We start from the raw sequence: 16,262 nt of genomic DNA, 5'->3' as shown, positions 1-16,262 counted from the left end.
GGAGCGTGCGCCAAACCCCCGTAACTCCGCTGATTCTTGACGGATTCGAGAAATTTTTGCGGCAATCGATTCGGGAGGCAGTACACTCCGATACTGAGGCCATTAGATCATTACTTGGAAAAGTGGTTCATGACCCCTTTAAAGTCAGAGTACTTAAGTTAAGAGTTATGTGTAAAAATATGTGATCCCATTGTTCCTTTGCTGCATATATTGATTTCAGGCCATTTACTCAAGACCATGGTCCTCTCATTTTTTGTAATTGATTAAGACGTGCCTTAAGCTTCTCTGTATTTGACTACCAAAGCTCTCTAATTCTAGACAGACCTAAAAAGAAATATCAAGGTCTCTGTGCACTGACATCATTCAAATGTTGAAAATTGTACTGCAGTGTCAGCTGAATAATGGCCTTAGCTTGAGGTTAGTGCATAGTAAGTTCAGTTAAACTTAATCAATGCTGACTTTATGCCATATGCTTGCCATCTGTGCGAAAACTTGCCATTTCAGCCAAACTCTGCTCCCACAAGAAACACTCTAGGTGTGGACATTAAAGTACAGTAGTTGCAAATGAGTTACGTTTTGTTTGGGCAGTTGGCAGCTACGAGAAGCATGCAATAACTCTACGTGGCATAATGAACTGTGGTAGCAGTGCCATAAACAAACACGGAGGCAATACTATTGTGCCGCTATCTCCAGAGTGTGCTGCATGTGTTTTCATGTCTGCCCCAGTCAATATGTGTTTCATGTCAAAACCACACACACAAAAAAAGCCCAGCTTTCAGCAAATGTGCACCAAAGGGTTTTTCAACAGTTGAGTGTTGGAAAAAGGGAAGAACTGTGGCACAGTGGGAAAATTTTTGACGTGCAAGAGGGATCTGAGAGCCAGCCGTTGAGTGGCCTGAAGGGATGTTGCCTGCAAAATACAAACATCAGCAGAAGCATACAGTACATTCTTGGTGATAGGAACGCAGCTGATACGAATTTCTGTCTGACATGAATTTGTAAAATTCCCCAGCCAAATTCCATTGTGTCCAATGGGGCAAAATTTGGATGTTCCAAACAGTTTTCCACGTCGCGATGGGCGATACGAACTTAGGTACTGAAACCGTGGAGCGACGCCCGTCAGCAGCGTGCTCAGGAAGCTTTGGAAGTATGCGCGCGGCCAGCACACACACAGTCAGAAACTGTGCTTATCATTTGCCGCAACTGCTGTGAACGAAGTCATGGTCGCTGTTGACACGATAACATATGGCGACAACGAAACTCAGTACACACATATTCGATGCTCACTGAGTCAAAGCGATGCTGCTTGCCGCAACCGCTGCGGACAAAACTGCGGCAGATCCAATCATAAATAGCAATGACGTAGTTCTAAAGGCATGCGCGTGACCAGCGCACATAGACTGAAAACGGAACTGCCATTTGTCGCAACCACTGCGCACAAAACCGCGATCGCTGTTGACACGATCATATCCGGCGACAACGAAATTCTGAAGGTACGCGGTTAACGCAGTGTTAGATTAAAGGCAATAAAATCGTAAAAAGGCACAAGACATTTCGGTGTTCCTCTCATTTGTTTGCTTATGACTATGGTGGAGTGGACTTCGGCACTTAGTTTTCACTTGGCCTCTGGTAGGGGTGCGCGAAAAGTGAGTTTTAGAACCGAATCAAATATGAATACGAATATGAATTGATTACTATTTGAGTAGTTTTCGATTAGTAAAGCAACCATTTTCAAAGCAGCCCTAGAGTGGTAATGTAACCATTTTTGAAACAGCCCAAGAATTCCACAACATTTTATTTCAAACAAATGTTCACTACCTTTGACAAAAGAACGTTACAATTACTTTTAACCAACAAATAATTCCACAATTTTGTAAACTTAGGCAAACTCGTATACAACAGTAACTGCAGGTTGAAATACAGGAATGACTGTAGTGTTCAAGGTGGCACTTGGTCAACAGCTTTTAAATACAACTGATACATTAAATATTAAACAGTATTCATGTGTTAAAATCATCATGAATGCCATGATGAAGATAGTGGATTGATGACTCTGCCGCTTCGGTGACACTGGAGTTTTAAGCAAAAATGCCTTTATCGTGTAATCGATATAGCGTCGACTGTCCTGTGAAACCTCGGACTGCATGCATCTTGGTAATTCGATGATTAAAATAAGGAACGTTACCCCTTCTGTCCCACCGTTTCGTTCTTTGACATTTTTTCATCGGTGCTTATTATTAGAAAAATAATCAATAAATATTCGGGATCTCTAATAAGTGCTTTTCGATTCAAGTACCGAATCGAATAGAATGCTATTCGATTCGGTATTAGAAATTTTCGAATATTCGCACACCTCTAGCCTCAAGCGAAGCTTTGACACGCATGTTTGTGGCAGCCAGTTGCTCTGTCCTTTATTGGTCTGTTCATGTGTGTCCCAGAAAAGACATGTGCGAGTTCGTTAGACGGAAATAAATGTTTGTGCGTATATCGTGGTTTTAAAATGGATTTTAATAGTTTTTTTGGTGATGCAAAATTTCAGGTGATATGAATGTTTTCGCTCGCCCTTGAGATTCGTTTCACCAACATTCTGCTGTATGCCATCTGGATTCTCTTCCTAAGCTCCTTTTTGCATCTGCATGGAGGTAGATTTTTCACTAGTGTTAATTTCGCTTTACCACTTGAATTCGTGATACCTTGAACAGCCTATTTCGATATGTGCAATTGCATCAGAGCATGGCTATCTCCCCTAACATAAAGTTCTACAACTGCTGTGAACTACTAAACTACATACATACAACATTAATTTGAATTAACAGACATGAACGGCAAGGAAAGTATAGGGGATGTTATTTCTAGTAATTATAACATAAATGTGGAGAAAGTAAAGTGGACGAAAAGATAACTTGCTGCCGGCAGGGACCGAACCTGCGACCTGTGAATGACATGTCCGATGCTCTACCACTGAGCTACGGCAGCAGTCATCCTCCTGTCCACTTTATGTGCATTTAAACCTAGGAGTGTCAGTCAGCGCCGCCAGTAGCCATGACGGCGAGTGTGGAACACTCTTTTTCTGCCCGTGTTCATGTCTGTTAGTTGTAATTAATGTTGTATCTAGCAAAGAAACACGATCCCTTAAAATTCCCCTTCTTTTGTAAATTACATACATAAACTCGTGAACGTAGATAAGAAATGCCATTTCGCTTCAGTATGTAAATCACAATTCCTAGTTACATGGGAAATAAGAAAACTTAGGAATGCAAAGAAAAAAAATATGTACGTACATGAGGTTCACTAAATTGTCTGCGTGCATTTATCCAAAAACCCACTGACTAGTCCTCAGACTTGCTTTTCAAATTTTTGCTTGTAAACCATGTCGGGCAGTAACGTTGTAATGGCGCTTTTGAGTCGTTGAAAATGTATGTACATAGAGATAGCAGGCACTGTATATGTAAATGTCATGCATTAATACAAGGTGAACGTGTAGTACCTAGCATTCCACTAAGCCAAAAGCCACTAGATAAAGTGCAGTCTTGAGAAACTTAGCTGATTGAATGCAAATAAGCCAAGTACAACAAGCCAACCTATGATTGCATTGGAAGCGTGCACATATAGAAGCTACAATCTTAACAAATGTGCACTTCATGCAGCACCACTCTGTGTCCACCGTTATAGCTTCGTGTTGCAAAACGATAGATGACAGTTTTTCTCTTTCGTAAATCTGCTTCCACCTTGTGGGTTTCCTCAGAACTGATTTGCCGCTTCTTCACTTCCGTCACCTCTAGGCTGAAGTTGCATGAGGACTGGGCTGCTACTCCTGCGGCCATCGATGCATGCCTTCACGTTGCCGACTATTACGACATCCAGGTACGTCACTGAAACACAGCAAAGCACATTATCTTTGTCGATTAAAAAAAAAAAATAGCATCTTTTGTGTTCGAACAAAAAGTCTAAATTTTCTCATTACTGTACTCTCTCGTGTAACATTGAGATACAGTAGAACGATGCTGCATCAGTATGGTACGTGAATGAAATTTAGTGTTCTGTGAATGGAGCAGAACTGGGTGCATTTAATGCTGGCTCACCATCTTTCAGCTAATGCCAAGAGGCCCAAGTTTAAGCCATTCATCGTTGTTTGCAGTATGTGCTGTTTCCAGCTTGAGTGAATTGCCCAGCCCTTAGCAACATTCAACATTGGTGTGCGGCTAGTAGCATTTTCTTTCCAACTGGCTTATCCAGTGGTCATGTCGATTGGTGCGAACCAATGGGGCCTCGAACTGGGGGCTCTATTCTATGAGGAAGATTCCTCACTCTAGTATAAATAAATGCTCTCTCTCTCTCTCTCATTTTTCGACACTGTGTGATCGGTGCAGATGTGATTCCCCTTTTAAATTTTATTACGCAGGTGCCTCAGATGGATCAATTGGCTAGTTTTGTGTACGTAATGTGGAAACAGAGCCAAACCCAGAGCACGATAAAAAGATGAAAACGCATTGTACCTTTGCATATTCAGGCATATTTTCATCCATAAAGAAAAAGACAATGAAAATTACTGTTGTACAGACACCTCACCATTGGGGGAGTAAGCTGCTCTAAAAGGTGTGCATTGGTTCTAAAAGTTTACACAAACCGAGCAAAAATTAATACACTAAATATTTCACTGAGTAATACAAGCCGAAAACTGTTATATGGTTTGCTAAATTGAAGTAAAAAATTAGTAGTAGGGAAACAGAAAATTGATTTAGAAAGATTCTAGAGTGACCTTGTTGGTGATCTTGTATTGTGCCTCGCTTGTTTTGTCAGGAAAGTTATGCGTTAACACTTTGAAGTACTTAGCACATTCTGTTTGGTTTTGTGAAAGGAACCATGCGCAGTATGGGCCGCTTCTTAATGTCTACCGTAAAATTCCGAGCAAGCGCCCCCTCTGGAGTTAGCGATAATAACCAAGTTAAAGGTGGGGGGCGCTTGCTCGGACTTTCTGCAAATTCAAAATGGCGGCGGAAGTTTTTTTTCTTTTAATGAAATTGACAAACACGGGTCATAGCGATGCACAGAATGATCAAACACTTTATTCCAGCATAACTTTAATTACTCTGAAATCCGTCAAAGGAGTCCTCAGAGTCTGTATTGAAAAATAGGCTGCAGCATTCGGCCTGCAGCCCATCGCGATGTTCCGGGGAACGGCGCCAACGTCGGACAGTTTTCCCCGAGGTTGGCGCCAACGTCGGACAACTTTCCCCGATGTTGTTGTTCGTTCGGGAAGCCGGACAGTCCATGCGAACCATTGTCTGATCCATGTTGGCCATATTAAATGGTGTGTAGCCGTGACGCAATCGCAACTCGTTCACGGATGACCGAAAAGCACGTGCTGCTTCTGCGTAGTCATCTGGCGTCTTCTGGCTTTCGTTTGTTGCCTGCCGCATGGAGATGCTAAATCGCTGCTTCCACCTGGCAATATAACGGGTCGAAGCGTGGAAGTTTCCTAGCTGCAGGCTCCTGGCTATACGCAAAGCCTCTTCTGCGAGCAGCCTGTTACTCACAGCGCGTCCAGCACTTCGCTCGCGCTCAAAAAATTCGAACAGGGCGTCGTCCAGCTCCTCACTAAACACAGGAGCACCGTTGCTCAGCTTGCGTCGTAACTTTGACTTGCCGAAGTTTTGTTGCCGCAAGCTTTCGTACTTTCCATCCCACTCGTGGATCCGCTTCCGATCGATGTTGAAGTGCCGCGAAGTCTCGTGCACATTTCGTCCAGCTTGGCGATGCCACTGCACCACCTCGATTTTCTTCGCAACCGTGTAGGAACGCATCATCGGCAAGCTGACCACAATGAACAAATGGCGACTGACGAGTACGACGCGAACACGTTCACACACACCAAGCCTAATGCCTACGGCTACAGCTAGAGCGTAGAGCGATCGCTAGAGACGCCAGTGTTGTGTGGTGGCGCCAGCGTTGTGTGGGCGGAACGGGGGGGGGGGGGCTTGTTCGGAAAAGGGCGGCAATTTGAAGTTGCCCAAACTAAGGCGGGGGCGCTTGCTCGGGTGACGGCGCTTGCTCGGAATTTTACGGTAATCTTTCTAGAAAGAAACATTAAAAAGATATTAGCTTATCCCTTTATGATGGTACCCAGGTTTTGTCATGATGTGCTGTTGCCACTGTGGTTATCCAACACTGTTTTCTTCTTGAAAGGATGCTGTGGCTTGGGAACTACTTTAATATGTGGCACTTGAGAAATAGTTTTTATCTGCCACCACTTGCATTGATTTTGACGTAACTTGTGCTTGTTGAATAGGCGCACTTTACAAGTGTTGCAATATATATATATATTTTTTTTCAATGCCGAGTTGTGGACTTGTAAACTTCATGCTTCAATTTCTTCAAACATGAAATGTTTTTTGGTAACTTTTGTTAAAGCTTCAAGACCTTGAATGAGCAGTATGCTTCGTAGAGTCAGTAGAATTTGAACGTCCCTCTCACATCCAAGAAGTATCATTCAAATTGGTTAAGTGTTTGTCTCACAGAAGGCATTTCTATGCTTTATACAGTAGAATTTCAGGGAAATCTCAATTGCTGCTTAAATGAAAAAACTGCCTCTTGGTTTTGTACCTGAATACTGCAACCCTGTTCATCTCTCACTAAATAGAACTCCTGTTAAATGGAACATATTTTCCTGGTCCTTTCAGGTTCCGTTTAACGAGAGTCTACTATACGCCTAACTTTTCCTATACTGCTATCCTGTTTTCCTATCTGAATAGGAAAATCATAGCCTTCCTCTTAGCTTTGCATTCATGGCTCTGAACACTAATGGAACACAGTCTTCTTCACTGTGCCCCTGCATTGTGGCAGGCCATGATTCACACAGATACGCTGAACGAGTCGGGTTGCCTGGAGCAGACCATAGAGGCATTTGATGGGAGAACAATCCATGCGTACCATGCAGAGGGCGCCGGAGGTGGCCACGCACCAGACATCATCAGCATCTGCGGGGAGCCCAACGTCCTGCCCTCGTCAGCGAACCCAACCAGACCGTACACGCGGAACACCGTCGAAGAGGCGCTCGACATGCTCATCATCTGCCACCACTTGGACAGGTCGGTTGCACCTCTGTATTCAATACCGTTCTCCTGCTCAACTCTCCAAAGTAAAAACACATCATTCAGGTCGGCAAAAAAATTGGAGCTCACTCAGACTCACTCAAGGAATATAGTACATAGTTTGCTCTGAAGGCTCACTCTGACTTGGACTCACCTAAATTTTCCTCAACCGGACTCACTCGAACTCAAACTCACCAGCATATTACTCAGCCGGATTTGATCAGACTCAGACTCATGGCTTGAAACCGTGACTGAAATGAGCTTTTTCGGTCATGGTTTCAGTGCTCTTTAATAAATGCCAATATCTCACATAATCGCTGCTCTGCGTGGCACCTTTTGATCTTGTACCTTCAAATATGTTATCAGCGGTCTCAAACCAGTAGGGACATTTTTAGGAAAGACGCGACTCACGCGAGATATCTTTATCAAGAAATTCCCGTGAAATAGTTTGCGGGGAAAGAATAAGGCTCCCCACCCCCAACTCACGCCTCTGATCAATAAATATTGAGGTAGCGTATGAATGCAAGTTTATTGAAATATGTGTGAGTAGATGTAACAATAAACGTGAGTCGATATCAGGCTGATAATAATGCTGCAGATGAATAGATAGAACCGTAGGTCAGCAAAAAAAAAAGTGGAGCTGACTCAGACTCACTCAAGAAATATATTTTTCACTTAAGGCTCACTCAGACTCAGACTCGCCAATATTTCATCAACTGTACTCACTCGGACTCAGACTCGCTAAAATTTTTCTCAACCTGACTCACTCGGACTCACACTCACCAAAATATTGCTCACCCGGACTTACCGAGATTCAGACTCACGGTGTCTGAGCGAGTCTGGGTGAGTCGACTCATGAGTGCGTTTGCTGACCTATGTTTACACGAAATCCAAACCATGCCCCCATGTCAGTGCACAGTTTTGGAGACAAATAGGACATCTAGGGGACATTCAGTTTTGGATATTTAACCACGGATATTCTAAGGATTTCGAGCATGGGCCTTTTCTGGCTTGCACTTGAATAGTCTTCCAGCAAAAGGCTTTGTCTCTAACTTTCTTAGTAGTATAATTGTTTTCTTGTAGGTTTGAATTGTAATCCAAAACAATTATGCCTGCTGAATATGCATGCGTCGTGCTTTATGATTTTTATGAGCAGTTTACTTTGAAAACATCAGTTAATCAATTTGCGACTTCTGCCGGGCAGATAATCCAGAAGACAACTTCACTTTTATGTGCGGGTGTACACATGCAGTGTATCTGATCTTGCTGTTGCGTTTATCACACATGTTCTGCAAACATAACGTTATTCCCCATCAAACAAACTGCTAGGGCCCCGATATGCCCGTGAAATGTACACAGCATGTCCCCATGGTGTCCCTCATGGACATGCAAACAATGTTTGCGGTGCATGGAAAATTTGGCCAAATCATCTCGTAAAATATGTCTGTAGGTCGTATTCATCACATCCTAGGATATCCATGTCCTGGCTTTGGATGTCTAGTTGAAATGCACTGGAAGTCATTACTGTCATCACGTCCTCTCAGAAACAGGGCTCACAGCTCTACCACTTAACTGAAGTAGTCAGTGTATTTCAATTATACTTCATGACCTTTCATGATACTTCATAGCTGTGGTGCTATGCAGATGAGCACAAGGTTGTGGTTTGTTTCCCGGTCACTAAGGCCACATTTCAATACGAGCAGAATGCAAAAAGGTGTGTTTGCCTAAATGTATGAGTGCATGTTAAAGAATCATGAGTGGCCCAAATTCACCCAGAGCCTCGCTTGACAGCATAGGCATGGATGACTTGCAACATCTTTGAACACTTACTTTGATGCCTTATTGGACGACTGGGGTGCGAAGTGTGTGAGGTGTTTGTGGGCAACTGCTCAGCTAATCCAGGATACATGTCATTCTTCCGGGATTTTCACATCATGTTCTTCATGCCAAATGTAACAAAGCAATTGAAACCACTGGACACAGGTCTTATAAGAAACATTAACATCTGTGTAGGAAATGCAGTACACGTCGCTTGCTTTCTTCCATACCAGGGTTGAAAGCCGTCGGAAAGTCCCATTATTGGGTGTGATGCGCTATTTCAACCACTTGTGAAGGAGCCTAATGCTTGAGACAGTAAAGATTTGCTTTGAACAGTGCGCTTTTCAGTGTGTCTCAACAGCCATAGAATCAAAGCCCGGTGTTAGTGGCAATCTTCTGGCATGCACTACTGAAGTGGATTTCCTGCGTGCCCAATTTCAGCTTGTCATGGTGGACGACAATGTCCTGACAAGCGAGCCACAGAGTGTGGCAGGATTATAGCAGAGGTTTGTCGAAACTGGTTGACAAAGACAATTGCAAGTGCTGCTTGCTAATTTCCATGAAGCCCCCAGCTGTCTGAGTGTACTGCATAGCTTCTTTAGCCCAATTCGTTGCAGTGTGTGGAGAAAGAACTCCTCCTCTGAAAGGGTAGTTTATTTCCAGCTGAACATATTTGTGAACAGAAGGTTGCGAATATGTTCAGTTGGGAATAAGTACCTTATAGTAATTTTTTCTTCAATTTTAGTGTCTTTAAAGGGGGCATGAACCACCCCTCGGACTTGATGAGAAAACGCATCCTGCAGAAAGCAGACACTGCTATGAACTGCTCAGCCAAATCTTGCAGTCATGCGCGGCATGGAGAGTTTAGAAGCGGAGCTCGAAGTTGTCCTTTTCTCAGGCACCTTCTTTTCATACAGAGGCCTGTGCTCACTCTCTTCGGAGCTGCCGGCACCTGCTGTTTGACATCGAACAAGAGAGAGTATGCTATTGTCCAATAGCCGATCAGATCGCTTCTTGCCTTGGGGTGCTGCCACGTGCTGGCACTGCACTCCATAGTCTGTCAATATTACAGAGTAACCACACTCGTGCACACAGGAATCACAACGGAAAAGAACGATCGCATTTCATTAAACGCGCTCAGGGTCATGACTTGCGCTGGCGTAACTTCCTTCCCCCTTACCATTCCTCCGTGTGTAGCTTCCAGTGTTCTCTTCGGGACGAGAGAAGACTGAGCTTAAAGCGTGCAACAAATCCCTGTAGCTCTGCTCGTTCTTGACGGCTTTGAGAAATTTTTGCGGCAATCGATTCATGAGTCCATGAACTTCGATACTGAGGTCATTCGATGATTACTGGGAAAAGTGGTTCAGGACCCCTTTAAATAGTGTCTTTGCATTTTTGAAACGTGTGAATGGGGTTCCACTTAAACAGCACCTTTCTTCTTCATTCTTTCAAGGAATGTCAAGGAAGACTTGGCTTTTGCCGAGTCTCGGATCAGAGTTGAAACTATTGCTGCTGAAGATGTACTACACGATGTCGGTGCCATCAGCATCTATACATCAGATGCACTCGTGAGTACTTCCTCCATTTCAAGCATGATTTTGTCACTGCACGTTGCTACTTGAAACATCCTATTGTTAAAGCTGCATTGTCCTTGCCAATGAAGTTGTAGTTGATACAGCACTCATAGAGGTTTCTCGATCAGCCTGCATTTTGCAAAAATATTCTTTATTCTGTTTGAAGAACCTGTACTACTACAGTGCAGTCCACTTATAACGATATCCAAGTGCCAAGGAAATCCCATTGTTATAACCGATACAGTAGACTCTCGATAATTCAAACCTGAGGGGACCTCAGGATTTTATTTGAATTATCAGAAGTTTGAATTATCAGAAGTTCTCATAAATATGACTCAGGGCAACACACCAACTAACACTGCGATGTCTATTGTTTCTCAATGCCTTAGCAACATCATAGACTGCTCTGCATGATTGCCAGTCAAATTTTTAGACATCAGCAATAATACTGGTACTTGTTAATATACAAGGGACGCACGGGTGTGCAATTAAGGGACGAAATGTGTTGCGTCCCACGACAGTTGCTAGCCCCTTCTAATTCTTAGGACGCTTTCTCGCATGGCATACCGCAGAGAAAGTGACTTTAAGAAATGTTTGGCATGCGATATCAAGGCCAGACCGTACAGTTTTTTTTTTCCGTCAGTCAGCACGAGATTATTGGTGCGCAAGGTTCGGCTAGTTTGGCCGTATTGTAGGCAGGCAATCAGCTTTATTTGCGCCTGTTAGTAACAGAAAAACTTGAATGTTCAGCTAGAAACAACAAAGGCAGCAGGTATTTTCAGACATGGACAAGCAAAAAGTTTGAATTAACCAAATTTGTGCAGTGAGGCAGTTTGAATTAAGCAGCTTTAAAATACATTGAAAACATAGTGGGCCAACCAAAAATTTAAGATTTGTTTGAATTAACCGAAAGTTTGAATTATCAGAGTTTGAATTATCAAGAGTCTACTGTAATTGTTATAAGTGGGTTGAGAAAAAAAAAAGGCAAGAGAAAGATCGAAACAATTTATTTGCATGCAAGTAAGGTAGTGAACTACGTACTTGTTTGCAGCAAAGCCATAGTCTGTTTTAAATCGTTATATTCAGCCGCCACCCAGCTCGACGTTGGTCTCGTGAAGCATGTAGGTGAACCGCTTCACTTTCGCGGCCAGAATTGGCCCAGCATGTGATGTCAGCAAACGCCACGAGCGCATGCGTGAATGTCTGAGTTACATGACGTCACATTGCAGTTGCCTACTTAAACGACTAACGCAATAAACCTGTGTTCATTCCTGTCTCGCGCGCCTGTTACTTCAGTGGCGACGAGGTGATTAACCCCCACGGCCAGGGAACAGCATGGCGACGCATGCCGGGCCACCTATTTTTGACGAAGGGGACGACAAGTGGGAGGCATATCAGGTGCGATTAGAAGCTTTCTTTGAAGCCCATAATATTGACGATCCGAAGAAGCGTCGGGCCCTACTGGTTAGCGCCCTGAGTACCAAGACGGTAGACCTTCTGGCAGGCCGCTGTGCGCCTGAGAAGATTCAGAATCTGTCGTACGAAGCAGCAGTTGAAAAATTGGCTGAATACTTTGCGCCGAAAGGCAACGAGATAGCGGAGTCTTATCGCTTTTTCACCAGAAATCAGCAAGCTGACGAGTCGACCAGCGATTTTATTGTCGAGTTACGGAAGATGGCGCAAAGGTGCAATTTTGGCGAGGCGCTTGATAGAATGCTGCGTGACAGGCTTGTCTGTGGTCTGCGGGATGCTGGCGTTCGTCGTAATCTGCTAGCTAGGTCCACGCTCACACTGCAGGAAGCAGAGGATGCGGCATTAGCGGCTGAGATGGCGGCACGCAACGTACAGCAGATGGGAGATGGACCAATCACCAACGGCGTTAATGCAGTAGGAACAAAGGAAGAGCGACAGAAGTTCTCCAGAAGGCCGCAGCCAAGGCGGATGACACAATCCAGCAACGAGAACCAGACCGGCTGCCTTTGCTGCGGAAGCGACTCGCACAAGACCACCAAATGCAGGTTCCGCCGCGCTGAGTGTTTTTGTTGTCGGAAGAGGGGACACCTGGCTTCAATGTGCAAATCCAAGCCACGCCAAGAAAACGTAGCTCACTGTGAGGAACCATCCTCGGACAGCGAGGACTACGGGCAGTTCCTGCTACACCTCCGTGAGCCGTCGACAGGAGCGGTTGGGCCATTATGGCGAACGTTGCAGTGGAAAGGGGTGCCCGTGAAGATGCAAGTGGACACAGGATCACCAGTATCAATCGTGACATGGCCAACTTATACCCAGCACCGTCGCCGTTGGCCCGGGCTCGACAAGTCATCGTTACAGTTGAGTTGCTTCCTCGGGAGACTACCAGTGAAGGGACAACTGCAAGTTCCGGTCACCTACGGTGGGAAAACCGTCAACGCGACGCTAGTGGTGCTCGGCTGCTCAGGCCCAAACCTGTGTGGGCGGGACATAATTCAAGCATTCCAGCTGACCGGAGGGCCAGTGCTCAACGTTGACGTCAAAGACGGTAAGCCACCAACTGCTGACGAAATTTCCATTGCTGCTACGCTGAAAGAGGAATATGCCGATCTGTTTTCGTCAGGGCTAGGATTAATTAAGGGTCACCCGGTTCATTTACAGTTGCGCGAGGGAACCGTACCGCGATTCTGTAAGGCCCGTTCGGTGCCATACGCGCTACGAGAGCCTGTAAATGAAGAAATCACAAGATTGGTTGACACGGGCATATTGACACAGGTCGCTAGCGCCGAGTGGGCGGCACCACTCGTTCCTGTTGTCAAGAAGGACGGTTCCATCCGCTTGTGTGGCGATTTTAGAACGACAGTAAACACAGCATGCCACACCGAGCAATATCCTCTGCCAAAGATAAGGGATATATTTGCAAAGTTAAGCGGAGGGGAAGTTTTCAGCACAATAGACTTGAAGGATGCGTACAACCAGCTACCAATAGATGACGCGACAAAGAAGCTCTTGGTGGTAAACACGCCAAAAGGGTTGCATTGCTTTAACCGGCTACCGTTTGGGGTTGCATCAGCACCGGCGGTTTTTCAGAAGCGAATGGAAGCAATACTGCAGAATCTACCGGGTGTACAAGTCTACCTGGACGATGTGGTTGTCGCCGAAAAAAGAGGAAATTGCGACACGTTGCGGAAGGTGTTCCAGCGGTTCCGGGAAGCCGGTGTTAAGCTGCACCCGCTCAAATGCAGATTTCGTCAGCCGGAGGTGGAATTCCTGGGTCATCGCATTAGCGCCAATGGCCTGAGGCCAAAGACTGAAAACATCGAGGCTCTCTTACGAATGCCTCGACCTACTTGTGTGACGGAACTGCGCGCATTACTAGGCGTGGTTACGTATTACAATGCATTCCTGGGCAACCTGGCTGCAATACTTGCACCGTTATACGAGTTGTTAAAAAAGAACACGCCTTGGCAATGGGAAGCTAAGCAAGAGGAGGCATTCGAAGCAGTGAAACGGTTGATAAAAAGGGTGCAGGTTTTGACCCACTACGATCCAGCCAAACCACTTATCTTGGAAACTGACGCATCCTCGTGTGGGATCGGAGCAGTCTTGTATCACAAAGTGGACGGGGTAAACAAACCGATCGGGTTTCGATCTCGCACCCTATCTTCAGCCGAGCGAAATTATGCCCAGATTGAGCGCGAAGCTTTAGCGGTGGTATTCGGCGTGACGAAGTTCCGCGAGTACTTGCTGGGCAACAAATTTACATTGATCACGGATCATAAACCGCTGCTGCGCCTTTTTAGTCCTGATAAGCCAATACCGCCTTTGGCAGCAGCAAGAATACAGCGCTGGGCTCTTTTACTCGGTGGCTACAAGTACTCCATTCAGTACAAACCGGGAAAGGACGTGATTGTGGCTGACGCTTTGAGCCGTCTTCCCGTGCAAATACCACACGATGACAACACAGTGAAGTCGATGTTGAAAAACGAACGAGAGTATGTGCTGCTCGCAGACCATTTAGACACCGGGCTCGTGTCGTCACGCAATTTGGCCGAAATGACAGCACGTGATGGCATGCTCAATCCTGTGATGCGTTACATTCGGGAAGGCTGGCCAAGGAAATTGCCGTCAACACAAGAAGCATTGCAGCCGTTGTTCCAGAAGAAAGATGAGCTGACGTGCAGCCACGGGATTGTTTATTGGGGCCATCGTGCCGTGATACCCGCCGCAGCTCGGAAATCAATGCTACAGCTCTTGCACGATACGCACCAAGGCATGACAGCGATGAAAAATCTGGCTCGAGCACTTTTCTGGTTTCCCGGACTTGACAAAGAGATTGACAGTATAGTGCACGCATGCGAAGTGTGCCAGCAAAACTGCAGCATGCCACGCGCGCGAGATCCGGTTCCGTGGCCCGAGACATTGGAGCGATGGTCGAGAATTCACGTTGATTTTGCAGGGCCAGTGGAAGGGCGAATGTTGATGATCGTAGTGGATGCACATACCAAATGGATCGAGGTTGTACCAATGAAAATTACCAGCGCAAACAACACGATCGAAGCCTTGCGGGGTATCTTCAGCAGATTTGGGTTGCCACGAACAGTCGTTTCGGACAACGGGCCCCAGTTTACAAGTAGACAGTTTCGCCAATTTATGGAGGATAATGGCATTGTACACCTACGATCTCCGCCATATCATCCGCAATCCAATGGGCTGGCAGAGAGGGCTGTACGAACTGTAAAACAAGGGTTGCGAAAAAACGTGCATGGGACCCTAGAAAGGCGCCTGGCCCGCTGGCTACTGCGTTATCGGCGCACCCCACTCCGAAACGGAAAGACACCAGGATTCATGCTTCTTGGTTTTGAACCCCGTTCACTGTTGGACAATGTTGTGTCACGACCTTTTTCTACTGCAGGTGCACCTCCCCGCAGACATTCGGCTGGAGAACCCGTATGGTGTAAGAATTATGGTGCAGGTGACAGCTGGAGACCCGCAGTGGTGCAGACTACAAGGGGCGCCCGCCTAAGCACGGTCAAGACTGAGGACGGGGAACTGTGTGAGCGTCATGAAGATCAGCTAAGGCACCGCCCGGAGGGGCATGCACCAATAGCCTCGGACGGCGAAAGCGCCGGAGAAGTGTCGGCACCAACAACCCTAATTGGCGAGCCTCTGGCGAGGTCTTCGGGTTCCAGCCCCCTTCCCGCGCACGTCGCAGAGCCCGAGACAGGACCTGCCAACACCGGAGTCCCGGAAGATGATGACCGGTGTACTGCCAATGCGGGACCCCCGGCAAATCCAGTTCGCAGATCTAACCGGCGTCGTAAGGCGCCAGACCGTTTCTAGATCTCCCCCTTAAGGGAGAGGAATTGATGTGATGTCAGCAAACGCCACGAGCGCATGCGTGAATGTCTGAGTTACATGACGTCACATTGCAGTTGCCTACTTAAACGACTAACGCAATAAACCTGTGTTCATTCCTGTCTCGCGCGCCTGTTACTTCAGCGATGTCTATTGTTTCTCAATGCCTTAGCAACATCATAGACTGCTCTGCATGATTGCCAGTCAAATTTTTAGACATCAGCAATAATACTGGTACTTGTTAATATACAAGGGACGCACGGGTGTGCAATTAAGGGACGAAATGTGTTGCGTCCCACGACAGTTGCTAGCCCCTTCTAATTCTTAGGACGCTTTCTCGCATGGCATACCGCAGAGAAAGTGACTTTAAGAAATGTTTGGCATGCGATATCAAGGCCAGACCGTACAGTTTTTTTTTTCCGTCAGTCAGCACGAGATTATTGGTGCGCAA

At 45.9% G+C, this 16,262-nt stretch overlaps 1 protein-coding gene across 2 annotated transcripts in view; it reads left to right on the top strand.

Annotated features, from left to right (window-relative positions):
• The window catches only part of LOC119389805 (urease subunit alpha), a 111,578-nt gene that overhangs the window by 75,485 nt on the left and 19,831 nt on the right, over positions 1–16,262 (top strand). For both annotated transcript variants that reach the window (XM_037657192.2, XM_049414550.1), the window contains 3 exons: positions 3,783–3,864; positions 6,844–7,088; positions 10,363–10,477. In XM_037657192.2, the coding sequence (XP_037513120.1) occupies positions 3,783–3,864; positions 6,844–7,088; positions 10,363–10,477 (442 nt within the window). The remainder of the gene's footprint in view (positions 1–3,782; positions 3,865–6,843; positions 7,089–10,362; positions 10,478–16,262) is intronic.

This window comes from Rhipicephalus sanguineus, chromosome 4 (genome assembly GCF_013339695.2).
Source record: "Rhipicephalus sanguineus isolate Rsan-2018 chromosome 4, BIME_Rsan_1.4, whole genome shotgun sequence".
NCBI classification, from domain to species: domain Eukaryota; kingdom Metazoa; phylum Arthropoda; class Arachnida; order Ixodida; family Ixodidae; genus Rhipicephalus; species Rhipicephalus sanguineus.
This window is presented reverse-complemented; position numbering and strand designations above follow the sequence as displayed.